This window comes from Odocoileus virginianus, unplaced genomic scaffold (assembly GCF_023699985.2).
Source record: "Odocoileus virginianus isolate 20LAN1187 ecotype Illinois unplaced genomic scaffold, Ovbor_1.2 Unplaced_Contig_8, whole genome shotgun sequence".
NCBI classification, from domain to species: Eukaryota; Metazoa; Chordata; class Mammalia; order Artiodactyla; family Cervidae; genus Odocoileus; species Odocoileus virginianus.
The window spans coordinates 2238401-2254064 of record NW_027224325.1 but is presented as its reverse complement, the minus strand read 5'-3'; the positions used below and the strand labels follow the sequence as shown (position 1 = coordinate 2254064).

The 15664-nt window shown below is 39.7% G+C and overlaps 2 protein-coding genes across 6 annotated transcripts in view; one reads left to right on the top strand and one right to left on the bottom strand.

Moving 5' to 3' along the window:
- Positions 1-15443, top strand: part of CTTNBP2NL (CTTNBP2 N-terminal like) — a 57110-nt gene extending 41667 nt beyond the window's left edge. For all 5 annotated transcript variants that reach the window (XM_020871504.2, XM_020871501.2, XM_020871500.2 and 2 more), the window contains 3 exons: positions 6216-6446; positions 9724-9831; positions 11125-15443. In XM_020871504.2, the coding sequence (XP_020727163.1) occupies positions 6216-6446; positions 9724-9831; positions 11125-12606 (1821 nt within the window). In that variant the 3' untranslated portion in view covers positions 12607-15443. The remainder of the gene's footprint in view (positions 1-6215; positions 6447-9723; positions 9832-11124) is intronic.
- Positions 3856-15664, bottom strand: part of ST7L (suppression of tumorigenicity 7 like) — a 141236-nt gene continuing 129427 nt past the window's right edge. Inside the window, exon 15 of the mRNA XM_020871512.2 lies at positions 3856-3927. Coding sequence (XP_020727171.1) covers positions 3871-3927 — 57 coding nt within the window. The 3' untranslated portion in view covers positions 3856-3870. The remainder of the gene's footprint in view (positions 3928-15664) is intronic.

Here is a 15664-nt window from a genome sequence, read left to right as displayed (position 1 = left end):
TGGTATGAGGTAGGTGTTCACTCTCATATTTTAAGAGATATATGGTTCCCTAAATAAAAGAGATTACGCTCTAATATGGCATTAAAAATTATACTTTCAAATCCTTAATTTATATTTAGACCATTAATTTGTTCAGATCTTATAGAACTCCTTACACATTTTCTTCCCCACCTGAAAAAATTGTTTCTGTAGACCCAGTCCAGAATGTATATGTTACTTGTTTCAGTCCCATACATAGTCTATAATAATAAAACAGAACAAAGACAAAAAACTCAACACACTTATTTCAATTTTGTTAGTTTTCTCAGGACTCTCTGGAATTTGAATGTTGAAGCAGCTACATTATTCTGTTTACCCATATTCTTATTCTATCAATAAGTAGTCTACTAGCTAGAAGTACTAGTAGTTATTTGTACTAAACTTACCATTTTCAGTCTTCAAAAGAATTTATTACACTGGAGTCAGATAATAATATGATCCTCTGAACTTATGTAAGTAATTGCTTTTATAAATATCTGTGGATGAAAACTGACTCCAAGGAGGATCTTTTTTTTTTTTTAACCAGCATGATGAACGTTTTATTGAAAAGACAAGGGGAATCTTTGAAGCTCATTCTACTTCAAAGTCAATTTGCTAAATATATAGATCAGTGTTAGCTCAAGTGATTATACTCAGTAAATCCTAGATTTCCAGTTCAGTTCAGTCACTCAGTCGTGTCCAACTCTTTGTGACCCCATGAACCACAGCATGCCAGGCCTCCCTGTCCATCACCAACTCCCAGAGTTTACCCAAACTCATGTCCATTGAGTCGGTGATGCCATCCAGCCATCTCATCCTCTGTCACCCCCTTCTCCTCCTGCCTTCAATCTTTCCCAGCATCAGGGTCTTTTCAAATGAGTCAGCTCTTCGCATCAGGTGACCAAAGTATTGGAATTTCAGCTTCAACGTCAGTCCTTCCAATGAACACCCAGGACTGATCTCCTTTAGGATGGACTGGTTGGATCTCCTTGCAGTCCAAGGAATTCTGAAGAGTCTCCTCCAACACCACAGTTCAAAAGCATCAATTCTTTGGCACTCAGCTTTCTTTATAATCCAACTCTCAACTCTCACATCCATACATGACTACTGGAAAAACTGTAGCCTTGATTAGACTGGACCTTTGTTGACAAAGTAATGTCTCTGCTTTTTAATATGCTGTCTAGGTTGGTCATAACTTTCCTTCCAAGGAGTAAGTGTCTTTTAATTTCATGGCTGCAATCACCATCTGCGGTGATTTGGAGCCCAAAAAAATAAAATCAGCCACTGTTTCCCCATCTAGTTGCCATGAAGTGATGGGACCAGATGCCATTATCTTAGTTTTCTGAATGTTGGGCTTTAAGCCAACCTTTCACTCTCCTCTTTCACTTTCATCAAGAGGTTCTTTAGTTCTTTACTTTCTGCCATAAGGGTGGTGTCATCTGCATATCTGAGGTTATTGATATTTCTCCCGGCAGTCTTGATTCCAGCTTGTGCTTCCTCCAGCCCAGCGTTTCTCATGATTTACTGTACATATAAGTTAAATAAGCAGGATGACAATATACAGCCTTGACATACTCCTTTTCCTATTTGGAACTAGTCTAGATTTTACTAACAGAAAAAAAAAAAAGAAATTTTGACCTCACTAAAATGATGAGAGTACAGAGAGGATAAGACATCAGGAAAGAGGCTAGAAAATAAACATCTATTGTATGTCTTAGGCTTAAGGCAAAATACAGAATGTAGGAAGAAAGATGTATGATAAGTGCTTTTTCCTTCAAATAACTTAAAATCTAGTGAGGATGAAATAAAGACAGGAAAGTGAGAAATGTTTATAACAACACAAGAGTTACATACCAGTTGACCACATTATATAATTATGTCAAAACTAGTTGAAGATTGGTTGCTAAGTAAATAGAGTGTTATTGATTATCCAGGTTCCTGATATATTTTTAGTGATGTGTTACTTTTGAGTTATCTGGGATTGGTGAATTTTGTTTTGCTTTTAATGAAGATTTCCTAGCCTGATCCAGTTTTACAGAATCTTAAATCTGTGGAGTTGAGTTTAAGTCACTGACTGTAAAATAAAGGAAAATCTGTATTCTAAATTTAGCTATTGAAAAAATCAATTCATGTTTATTGTACTTACTTTGTGTCAAGTTTTCAGTAGTGGCATGTTTCATTCAGCCTGTAACAGTAAAAATAAATGAGTAATAGATGACTAGTATGTTTTGTCTGCTGTAGTAATATCCTCTATTATTGAATCTGTCTGATAAGCCAATTACTTATTGTTGTCTGGAATTAAAGACCATTGTGTTTTCTGACAATGTAGGAATTTGTGTTCAGTTAAAATACATATTGTCACTAAAGTGAAAATAATGAAATTGCAAGCAACTGACTGGTTTTAGCAGCACTCCTCATCTTTTCCCCCCAAAAGTGAAATCTAGATCATTTTAAAGTTCTTATAAAATAGCTGAGATATCATTAAAATATTAAAGCTCAGCCTTGACAGTTTTTAGAATAGGTATTTAAGTCTAAATTTTAACCTGAAATGTGAATGGTATGGTAGCATGTCTAGTCATTCACCTTGATAGCCAGCTTCAAAGATGGCCCTCAGTGATCCTGCTCCTGATATTCACACCATTATGTAGTCCCCACTGGCCACATTTACCAGGGTTGGTCTGTGTGGTTGCTAAAACACATCAGAAATGATGGGGAGTCACTTCTGAGATTAGGTTATAAGACAGTGGGACTTCCATCTTGATGTGTCTTTGTCTATCTGTCTCTCACTTTCGCACATCACTTGCTCTGTGGGAAGCCAGCACATGCTAGGAGACAAAGCCTAACCCAACAACCAAGCTTGGAAGTAGATCCTTCAGCCCTAGTTGTGCCTTCAGATGCCTGCAGTCCTGGCCAGCATCTTGACTGCAACTTCATGAGACACTGAGCCAGAACCACCCAGCTCAGCCCTCAACCCCTCCAAGATTCCTGACCCTCAGAAACTGTATGAGATTAAAAATGGTTCACTAAACATTTAAATTGGGGGTAATTTGTTAAACAGGAATAAATATCCATGTGAAGTGAAGTTGCTCAGTCATGTCTGACTATGCAAGTCTATGGACTGTAGCCTGCCAGGCTTCTCCATCCATGGGATTTTCCAGGCAAGAATACTAGAGTGGGTTGCCATTTCCTTCTCCAGGGGATCTTCCCGACCCAGGGATCGAACCCAGGTCTCCCACACTGCAGGCAGACTCTTTACCATCTGAGCCACCAGGGAAGCCCAAATAACCATACATACTTCCACTAAACCTCTTCTTTCATTTATCAAATCGTAACATCTATTTTTGTTTATTTCTGTTGTTATTATTTAGGTTGTTAAGTGTGTAACCCATCCAGTTCACCTCACTGACACATTAAGTTGGTTGGAAAATACTATATTCCATCTCATTTTCCAATCTACTGTTTGGTATAATAAATACAGAATTCACTTTTCCTATATTCGGGCCCTTGTTAGAATGTACTTAAGAGAATTGTTTAATGATAAGGCACCTTTTTTCGATTATTTCACAGATTCTTTTCACTTATATTGAAGCTACCAATTTTATATAACTTGTAATTACTATGCAAGTGACTATGTATTACAGTGAAATACTTCAAGAGAAAACAGACAGCTTGACAACTATTCTCAGAGAAGTCTGAGACCTCACCACAGAAGCTCCGCATCCATTACTTGTAACTCTGTGATGCTTATTAATTCTACAGGATAATAATGGTGTGGGTTTTAAAAAGTCATATTTTTAAGGGTGAGTTAAATATGTACTCAAACCTGAGAGGAGCTTCTCAGCAGATCTCATATCAATCTTGAATTGTACTCCCAGCTCTGCTCTCCCATACCGCTTTCTCCATGGTGTTCTGAAAAGGAAAAGGTCATAAAAATATTCAAGTTTGCTTTTTCCTTTTTGCCCTACTAAACCAATTTCAGTGCCAATAATCGTTTCTTTTCCATAGCTAATCTTACAGAAATAGTAATCATGAATAAAAGATGTTACAGAAAAGTGGGATTTCAACTCCTTAAAGACTTTTTTTTCCCTTTTTTCTCTTGCTTCCTTTGTCTGTTTTGCTAAATAAGAATTTGCCGTAGGACATTAATAGCTACAAATAGATACTTTCATTGAATCCTGGGTTATCAATCTCATGTTTTTATACCTAAACTTAAAAGAAAAAGATATTCTTCATGAAAACATTGATGAGTCACATTTGTTTGACATTAATGCTCTTATATATGTAATTAAAATTAGCTTTTTTGTCAACTCTTGCTATGATTTTTTAAAAAATAATAGGACTTCCCTGGCAGTCCAGTAGTTAAGACTCCAACTCCCAATGCAGGGGGCATGGGTTCAATCCCTGGTCAGGGAACTAATATCCCAGCATGCCACAAGGTACAACCAAAATGATGATGATGATAGTCAGTTTTGGAATTGGTCTTGTCTTTCTCCATCCTAAATGGACTTGATTTTGAAATTTTTGAAATTTTACTGAGAATTTTCTTTTTAATTTGGACCTCAAAATAGGATTCTGTCTTTTAATTTACATGCTCACATGTGCACACATATATATTTATAATAAGGTTAGGGGGTTAGTTAACAGTAACTTACAGCAACAAATGAATTTCAAACTTCTAGTATACAGATATTATCCAAATACTCCAATAACATCATTGCTTAATATGGTTGTAGTCAAGCCAGAAGTAAAACCCAGGGCTTCTAACTCTGCTTTAAGCATTTGCCAACCAATACCAACACAAATTTGTAACACAAGGCTAATTACTGAGTCTTGAACTTTGACAGTCTGTAATGAAGGAGGAGGCATCAAATGTTCAGCACTGAAACCTATTTCTGTGTCAAAGAAACCCATGTTTGCTTTATTTTCTTGAGGGTTTTTGTTCTGTTTTTTAAGCATGGTCATTGAATTGTGTATTTTTCTTTTCAAATGGGTTCCCGTTTGTGGGTAGTGGTAGTAAAAATATATATATAGCTCCTGATAAAATAATTTTTTTAATTGAGAAATGACAGTAGTTTTTGTAACTAGATTTCATTTGAAAGCTTAAATTATACAGTACTTTGCTGTGACTTTTAAGGAAGTTTCCTCAATCCTCTATGAACACTTCATTTTTTTTTTTGTAAAATGTCTTAGGAAACATTTAAATGTCTGTTTACTAAAGTGATTATTAATGTCCTTTGTTCACCTCTATGTAATATATGATGCTCAAATGAAACAGTACTTCAGATTTTTCCTAGCAGAGACAAGACAGTAGCCTAAGAATCTCCTTCGACTGCCTTCCTGATGGTTTGATCTGACTGGGTGCCCAGGCCCAAAGCCCTCAGCCAGACCCCAAGCACCAGCCCACATTCCCTGCTCAAGTTCCCTGAGCCCTGAAGGGGACAGAATGGAGATGAAAGATAGCAGCTAAACGGAGGCTGGAAGAGGGGGTAGAGGGAGGGATTCTGTCTGCACCCCTAGCGCTGAGAGCCTCCATCCTCTTGACCCATCAGCAGTCAAGTGAAGTTCTATGTGGAGAAATCACAACCAGTCCTCTGTTATAATGTAGAATTATTTTTAGCATCCTTTACTTATCTGTGGCCACTTTGTTAGGTCTCTAAATCTGTAAACTCATAAAGATATTATCTTTACCATATTTTAGAAATGCAAATGCCACAACTCAGCAAGGAACGATAAGCTATACCCGTTGGTAATATAAGCATTCATAAGCTGAGGCAGTAAGCATGGCAGTTCAGGTCACAGACTTTAGAGCCAGGCTGCCTGGGTTTAAGTCCCAGTTCTGACAGCTTGCTAGCCGAGTGACCTGAAACAAGTCACTTGACCTCTGCATAGTAATTTTCTCATCTGCAAAATGGAAATGATAGCACTACTTTAAAAGTCAGAGTAAAACCTAAATAAGGTAATCTGAATCTAAACACTTGGAGCAGCATCTAACATGTAATTAGCACTGTATGAGTATTTGTTCTCGTTAGTATGCTGTGCCCCTGTCCTGATGCTGTGTCTGTACTTAGATGGCCCGTCTGATTTGTAGTCCACAGGTTACTTCACACTAACGCCACCACCTTTGATGTCTAACTGCTAGCAAATCCCCTCTTAAGTAATGTTTGAAAGCAAAATGCTTATTTTTCCTTTTTTCCCAGGCCCAACACAGAGATACTTTCATTGAAGAACGCTATGGAAAATACAACATCAGTGATCCTTTAATGGCACTCCAGAGAGACTTTGAAACCCTAAAAGAGAAGAATGATGGCGAGAAGCAGCCAGTGTGCACCAACCCGCTCTCAATTCTTAAGGTGGTGATGAAACAGTGCAAGAACATGCAGGAGCGCATGCTGTCGCAGCTGGCTGCTGCTGAGAGCCGACACCGCAAGGTGGGTGACTGGCTGACACGAGCCCGCAGGCTCCTGTGACAGCTTTCTAAATAGTGCCTGATACTTCTCTGTCAGCTGCCAGGTCTCATGGTAGTTCAACTGGGAGGTCTCACAGGTGTCCAAAAAAAAAGTAGCTTACCTAGGATCCAGGAGATAAAAATGAAGCTTATTCCAAATGTTAAATTTAGGGAGTATGTCAGACACATTATTTTAGATGACATTCCTTCTTGATATGACACTCTAAAACACTTGGTATGTTTTTTCAACTCTTGATCACCCAAACTTTGGCAACAAACTGGGGCTTGACCATGCCTTGTAGCTGAACAGAATGTTCTCTATTTGCTTACTTAAGTGATAAATAGAAAGATTAATAGGTATTTGGGTATTTGGGGAATGCTGTATCAGAGAGAGAATTTACCTGACTATAAACATACAAGCCAATGGATTATTTTTATTTATTTCTGGTTTTGAGTTTCATTGCATTTTACCTCATCTGAAACCATAAACAGTCCCTACAGTTGTTTACCTTAAAGCTGTTCTGTATTAGGAATGTGTGTGTATGTGTGTGTGTCTGTCTGTCTGTCTCCAGGTCTTACAGCATCTAAGATAGGACCTGTGCTTTCCTCTACCTCATCTCATTGGAATTCTTCTAGTGCTTGTGATTTCATTCCCCGACTCGTCATTTATAGCTCACATTTGGCCTGGAAAAGATGCTTGGCTAGAATATGCATTTTTAAGGACTGTTGGTTTAGATTTATATCAACAAGGTGGGAGGACATCAGTGCATTTAGTAGGAAGTGTTTTATTCAGAAAAATTTTGGGTTAGCAGCTGCAGTCTGATAGATCTTTGTTTACTTTATGGTTACCTGCTTTAGAGAGTCCTCTGCTTAAAGTGCATCTGACAAAGTGCTTAAGGTCTTAGGTCTTGCCCACAATTTTTCTTTCCCTTCACAGAGTCCAAACAAAAAGCCAGAACGGGAGTTCTTAACCACGAACAGGTCTCAGATGTTCCGTGACCCCCCAGAAAATACAATGAATGCAAAAGTTTATGCATTTTATAGAAAATGAATTTTTTTTCCCCTATCCTTACTAGAATTCTCAGAGTTGCTCCAAGACCAAGACCCAGAAAAGTTTAACCTCTGGTTTAGACTGAAGTAATATGAAGACATTTATGCTCCAGTTTAAAAGATGTCAATGAGTTAGGGTTAGTTGCCTAAATTTGGGGGCTTTTACATAATATTATAAGAAAATCTATACAACATCTCTTTATTTAATAGGCAAGCCTGTTTTCCATTTCATACATAAAGTAATTGAGTGATACTAAAGGGCTGACTGGCTATCACTGTTGAAATAGTGTTGGAATTATTTATGGTCCTAGGTGATTGGGGAGAAGAAGAGTTAAAAATTTCAAGATTTCCTAATACTATATTGCAATGTAAGATAGCATTAAATGTTTTAAATCACTGCCTGTCTATTCTTAAGTGTTTTATCAAAGTAGAACATTGACTTCATTAGACATCACATACTACCTAGAGACTTATAATTAACATGCATATAGTCCCAGTTTGCCTGAGAGATTGCCAGTTTAAGCCTGGTGCCTTGGCAGGGCTGTTAACAATACCTACTTTGGCTATTAGACATATTAGTGATTTAAACAGTCAGTTACATGGTTACTGTGCTTATTATGAAAAATAGGGTTCCCTAGTCTACCTCTTCCCATTCCCTCTCCTCTTCAACATTAGAGACAACCACTTTTCTTCTTTTAATGTTTATTTTGTTAGCTAACTTCCATATATTTTTTCCATATTTCTAACTAATATATTGCTCTCTCACTTTATCAATTTTAGACACTTATATTTACTTCCTTTTATTATAGATGTGGATTTTATTAGCACCCCACTTTCCTTTCCTCTTCACCCTGCCATCTTCCCAAAATAAAAATAATCCCCTTTCCTCACCTTTATTCTCTGTCATATCTGTTATTACCAAATCTGGAGGCTGTCACATTCTGTTTCTTCAGAGTATAAACATCTGGTGTATTCCTGGGCAGTAGATGCCTGGCTGGGCATTTTGTGTACAGGAATCAGGTTGAAGGGACAGATAACTCTTGAAAATATATACCTGGAACTAGTTCCCTTGCCTTCCATCCTACACCTTACCTCTTCTCTGCAGTATCTGCCATCTGCAGGTACCCTATGTCTTTGGGGTCCTACAGGGCAAAACAGCTTCCTCCCTTGTACCAAGTAGTTACCATCCCTCCAGACTCTTTCTTCAGAATATTAAAATTTGTCTGCCAAAGTCTCTCTTTTTAGGGTTTTTTTCCTTTTCATCCCATTTCTATAATTTTAGAAGACTTGCTGGAGAGAAGCCAAAATCTTTTTTTAACCAGAAGGAAATACACCAGAATGTTTTCATTTTTGTATTTAAAGAGGAGTCCCAGAAAGTCTTCTTTCTCCATTCATAACAGTTGTTAGTGAAGAGAAACAATGAGAAATGGCCATGGGGATGACAGTGCTCTGGCTCGAGGAGGTCTGGGCCAACTCGCCTCTGAATCATGAGCAGAAGCTACAAAGAAATCCATAATTATTGGAATATTATGCAGTGGTAGGCAGGGTTATGTGGGGAAGTGCCCCTTTAAATCTGTACTCTCCTTAAAGTTGGGCTTAACTGCTTGCCACCAGGGTAAGTGGAATGGGTAGACAGTTAATTAAAAGGCCTTATGAAAAATCTCCACTTCAGATCTCAATAATTGAGCCTTCTCGTATGCAGGATGAAGTCTAGAGAATCTTTTTACTTCTTATCTAACTGTATACAAGATGGATATATTAATTAAGCAAGGCACAGTTAGGATGTCACCTTTTTGAAATGTTAAATTTCAGGCTTCACTCTCTGGTACCTCCAGTGATTTGAGCATCACAGGGAAAGCCTCAGCTTTCAGCTTTCCATGAATCTGCCTTACTTCATCACCTACACCTGTCCCCTAATCCCACCAAACTTACTAATTCTCTGAAACCTTTTCAGTCCCTGCAGCTAATGAGTTCCTCTTTTCTGTTTCCATGCCACTTTGTGTGAGGTAAAGTACATACGTATTTTTTTCTAGCACATATCTTTCACCCTTCTAGACAGTGTGCTCTTGATGGCCCTGACTGAGATTTACTTACTTATTTACGTATCTATGGAATGTGATCTTGGATGCCTAGATAGGCACTTACTGTTAAATTGTATTCTAAGTGTGACTCCCTATATTTGGAAATGATTTTTTTTTAATTCCTTAAAGGTAATCCTAGACCTTGAAGAAGAAAGGCAAAGGCATGCACAGGACACAGCTGAAGGCGATGATGTCACCTACATGCTGGAGAAGGAGCGAGAGCGACTGACTCAACAGGTAATTAAGGTGGAAGGGCTCGGAGCAGCATTTACCTATAGTAGCATTTCCTGAAGATTATTCTGCAGGGTATAAATTGGTGTTACTCAAAAAAAAAAAAAAAAGGTCTTTGTGGTCAGATAACTCTAGGAGTTACTGTATTAAACAAAGTTAAAGAGGCTTCCCTGGTGACTCAGATGGTAAAGAACCTGCCTGCAATGCAGGAGACCTGGGTTTGATCCCTGGGTCGGGAAGATCCCCTGGAGAAGGAAATGGCAACCCACTCCAGTGTTCTTGCCTGGAGAATTCCATGGACAGGCTACAATCTATGGAGTCACAGAGAGTCAGACACGACTGAGCGACTAACACACAAAGAGGTTTCTAACTTCAACTATTTAGACTTTGTAGTATGCCAAAGCATGCTGTGAGTCTTCTAGATCAATATAGGGTATTCTGTGTTTAGCAAATCATAAAATCTGTTAACATAGATCATTCAGCTATGGACCTTCGTTCCATAGAACACACTTTGGGCAATACTAACTTTGAGATTTCAAAACTTTTTTTGACTTAGGACTCCTAGTAAAAAATACATTTTACATCACAAATACATATACATATATCATATGCTTGAAACAAAAATCTCATGAAATCATACATAACCCTTACTGCTTATAATACACATTGATATTTTCACTTCTATTTCATTTGTTCAAATTCTTAATGGCTCACTAAATGGTTTCTGCATCCATTAATGGGTCTCAGAGTTTGAAAAACACTGACTAAAAGGGTTCCTTAAACCCTTTCCCTCTCATTTTGTGCTTTAAGTAGGGTTGGGATGATGATTAAAGCCAATGGCATTTGTGCAGAAGAATGATTCATATGCAGCTACTTATGTTTGTTTGTTTTTAAGACCAGAAAGAATTATTACTGAAGCTTTAAAGGTTTTGTTTTCATCAGCATTCATCACAAAATCCAGTTTATATGGCTTTCTGCTTTCTGTTTTGATTGGTTCTAATCCTCTGAACTTTCCATAGACCTAGAACACAATGACGATTCAGATTCCCACTAATAACCCTTAGACAGTAAGAACTAGAAGTGCCTCCTAAATCATCAAAGCAAGATTAAGTCGTCATGTGTACATTTTTATGTTAGGTGTTGTAATACTTAAGAAATATTTGATGTGAGCACATGGCATGTGTGGTAATCCCATGTGCCTGCAGAGAGCAGCAAACCTGATACACTACTTGATAACAGTTGTCAGTGTCTCTTTGTTTCCTTACTCTAATCAAGATGTGTGGTGCCATTCTTTTGTAGCTGGAATTTGAAAAGTCCCAAGTGAAAAAGTTTGAAAAAGAGCAGAAGAAACTCTCCAGTCAGCTGGAAGAGGAGCGCTCCCGCCACAAGCAGCTCTCCTCCATGCTGGTCCGTGAGTGCAAGAAGGCCACCAGCAAGGCGGCGGAGGAGGGCCAGAAGGCGGGAGAGCTGAGCCTGAAACTGGAGAAGGAGAAGAGCCGAGTGAGCAAGCTGGAGGAAGAGCTGGCCGCCGAGCGGAAGCGGGGCTTGCAGACGGAGGCCCAGGTGGAGAAGCAGTTGTCGGAGTTTGACATTGAAAGGGAACAGCTGAGAGCAAAGCTGAACCGAGAAGAGAACCGGACCAGAACTCTGAAGGAAGAAATGGAGAGTTTGAGGAAGGTAGTGAAGGATCTAGAGGCTTTGCACCAGCAAAGTGGCCCCAGCGAGCAAGTGAAGAAACCAGTAACTGTGTCTAAAGGCACGGTAACTGAGCCGCCCGTGCTAGTGTCTGTATTTTGCCAAACAGAGAGTTTTCAGGCAGAGAAGACACATGGGAGCAGCACGACCAAGGTGACAACCACCGAGCTGCCTGGGCCCACCACTCCCACTTACTCTTATGCAAAAACCAATGGACATTTTGACCCAGAAATGCAGACTACCAAGGAGTTGATTGCAGGCAGCAATGTAGAAAACCAAGTGCCTCCACGAGAGAAGCCTGTGGAATTGGCGCAAGAAAAAGCAGTAGAGAATGGCGGGTGTCCTGTGGGAATAGAGACACCAGTCCCAGCGCCTAGTCATCTGCCTTCCAGTGGGAGCTCCCCATCTCCCAGCAGCACTGCCTCTTCCTCTCTCACATCCTCTCCTTGCTCTTCACCAGTACTAACTAAGCGTTTATTGGGGTCATCAGCCAGCAGCCCTGGCTACCAGTCATCCTACCAAGTAGGGATCAACCAGCGGTTCCATGCAGCTCGGCACAAATTTCAGTCCCAAGCAGATCAGGACCAACAAGCCAGTGGTCTGCAGAGCCCTCCATCCAGGGATCTGTCCCCCACCCTCATAGACAACTCTGCTGCCAAGCAGCTGGCCCGGAACACGGTCACTCAGGTGCTCTCCAGATTTACTAACCAACAAGGACCAATCAAGCCCGTGTCTCCTAACAGCTCTCCCTTTGGCACAGACTACCGAAATCTGGCCAGCACTGCCAACGCGAGAGGTGACACCAGCCATTCACCTACTCCAGGAAAGGTGTCCAGTCCTCTGAGCCCCCTGTCTCCAGGGATCAAGTCCCCTACCATCCCCAGAGCTGAGAGAGGAAACCCTCCACCCATCCCACCCAAAAAGCCTGGCCTCACTCCCTCTCCATCCACTACCACGCCCCTGACCAAAACTCACTCCCAGGCATCCTCTTTGGCCACTGCAGAAGACCTTGGCAGCAGCTGCTCTTCTAATGCTATTGTCACCAATGGCAAGGATGTTGAGATACTTTTGCCTACCAGCAGCTAGTGCCTAGGAGGGAGTCTCTGCGTTTGACATTCCATCAGATTTTGTCCAGGAGCTCAAGAGTCAAACCATTGAGTCAGATCATGTTATTTATTTTGATCTTAGCTGAAACCGTCTGTATAATACATTTAGTGTGTTTCACCTTTTTGTATTTTATAAGTAGAAACTAAGTAGTTTGGAATTTTATGATTCCCATCTTTGTGCTAAAGCTAGAAGGGCACCTCAAAGACACCTAAGCTTCACAGTCACCATCACGTTATGATGGAGAAAGCTAACTTCAGTACCAGGTTGTGATTTGCTGTCTGGGGACTCGAATCACTCAACACTCATTTTGAATTATGCGGAAGTGGTTCATGCAGATTTTTTTATTCCAGATGAACATGTTTTAAAAGTGCCTGAAATTAGACTGCCATATGAATGTGATTCTGCAGCAAAAGCACAGAATGGATCATTTAACTGAAAAAAAAAATGAGATCCTCTGTGAATTCTGAATGTTAAAAACCAACACTGCTTTTAATCCTCTTTTACTGTTTTAATACAAGCTTTGTGTTCAGAAATAAGGCTGCATAAGTAGAATGGGAATGCTAAAGGTGAATGAAAACTGACCACAAAGTGAGCTTTATAGAGCCCTTGAGAAACCCTCCTGAACATTAAGCAGTTGGGGTGCTGATTTTCTTGTACTTTGGAAAAACCTCATCACTCCCAGTTTCCTGCATAAGTTCTTGAATAGAATGAAATCACATCTCCTTCAAAAATGTCTTCAGGCATCTACTGTTGTGTAAGGAATTTCTGATTCCAATTGCTATTACTTGAATAGGAAATGGTTACTCATTCTGTATAAAAGTTTTGCAACAGAATGAGATCTTTATTCTGTAATCAAAAAGCAATAACTTAAAGTTCACCCTCTTTGTAATATTATAAGTCAGAATTAAACAGGTTTTAGCAAATTGTTACACACTTATTCTCCAAGCTGCCAGCACTTGGTGTCCGTATCTGTGGAACCAAATTAACTTTTACCTAAATGAAAGTATACATATATCTGTATAGATACACACCCCTTTACGTGTTTAACATACACACACTTAAACACATAAATATTAGTGTGATTGTATCTTTGGAGTTTGCAATATAGTGTAAAGGATGAGTAGAAATGCATGTTAAGATTACCTACCAAAGCAACTAGACGTAGCTGGGACCCAATCAAAGAAGGAATCTTGTCATGGGGAGGGGGAAATTTCACATGACATCAGGTCTTTAGCATCATGAAGACAAGGCCAAACCAACCCAGTGTCACAAAGCTCAACTGGTTATATAAATGAGAAAAACAAATCAGTCACTCACTCAAATGACATATAACAGCTGGGAGCAGTGAGAGCCCTAGCAAAGTGAAGTGCTCATGCCCTGCTGAAAAGGGCACCTCCTGTGCCGCTTCAGCTGCTTGCTGCTATGCAAGAATGCTGGACCAGGATTACCAGCTCCTAAGATTTTTATGAAATCCAAATTTTCATGAGAAACATTCTCATTTTTAAATATCAAGAACTGATCAAAATATTTTTAAATACTGCTAAACAATTCTGCAGCTGGATTTAGCTCACAAGCTGCCGAACTGCAGCCTCTTTCATTCTAGAAACTTCTGTCATTTCCATCACAGTGAGTTTGTGCGGACAGAAGCCTCCAAGCTTTCCAACTTGTTGGCTAGCACAACCAACAAACTTCCTAGAGTATGACTGTCCACCTCAGACATGGTGGTTACCTGATTCTGTGTCCACAAGGATGGAGAGGTCTCACATACATTCTTCTAGTCAACACTTTACCCAGCAGGCAGGGCTTCCTTGGTGGCTCAGTTGGTAAAGAATCTGCCTGCAATATGGGAGACCTGGGTTCGATCCCTGGGTTGGGAAGATCCCCTGGAGGAGGGCATGGCAACCCACTCCAGTATTCTTGCCTGGAGAATCCCCCTGGACAGAGGAGCCTGGCGGGCTACAGTCCATGGGGTCACAAAGAGTCGGACTCAACTGAGTGACGAAGAACACAGCATGACCTCCTGTTACGATTTAAACCTACTTCCTCATAACCCAGTATGAGTTGATGGGAGAAAAGCAGGTGACGGAAATCAAGATAAATCACTCTGGAGTACACTGGTGTCTGCACAGCTTATGGTTTGACTAAAGCCAATACATCAAAAAAAAAAAAGAAAATACTGTTAATGCCCTAGCATGTCTACCAAATGATAAAGAGGTTATCTTAAACTTCCCAGAGCAATCATGCATTAAATTTTATTCCCATGCATTGTCACATGAACTGGAACTTTTCTAAACAGGAAAGGGGGCTATAATCCCAGAGTATTGTTACCTCTCTTGCTTTAAATGGTAATCTTACAAGTTGCATTGTGCTCTTCTTTTGTTTTGGCATAGATATATATATAGAGAGAGATACTATAAGGAAGTTTATTTCTTAGAAAGTGCACTGAATAATGTATTACTTTTACAGTGTAATATGGGGGTGGGGGAAGCGCAAAAGAAATGTGTATTTTTGCTAGTTGCCTATCTTCTGAGATAAACAAGCACAATACTGCAATGGATCAAATAATCCAGTTAGGTATTATAGATTAGTATTTAAGTTTGCTGTAGACTGTGTGTGTGTGCTAAGTGGAAGTTCCATGATTCACAGTTCCAGTCTTAACCCATGTTGTGAGAGCTGTTCCTGGTCAACAGGTCATAATGATGTGCAGCACATAGCACAAGCACTAACTAGTTATTAACATCTGTAAAACCAAATGTACCGTGCAGAAGTCTTCATCCACTTTTATAGCAGACTACATTAAAACAACTTAAATCATACTGTCTGGGCAAAAATAGTCTTGTTTGTACCAAGTGAAGAATGTTGCACAATGGGGCCCATTTTGTTAGGGAAGGAGCAGGTTGGTAAAAAGGGACCACTGGCTCCTGGCTTTAAAAAAAACAAAGATAACACGACCCATCCAGGTTAGACCCGAAAAGGACATGGGACATTGGTTTTCCTTAGACTCTTAGAGCTGAGAGAAGCCTTCACAATAGTCCAG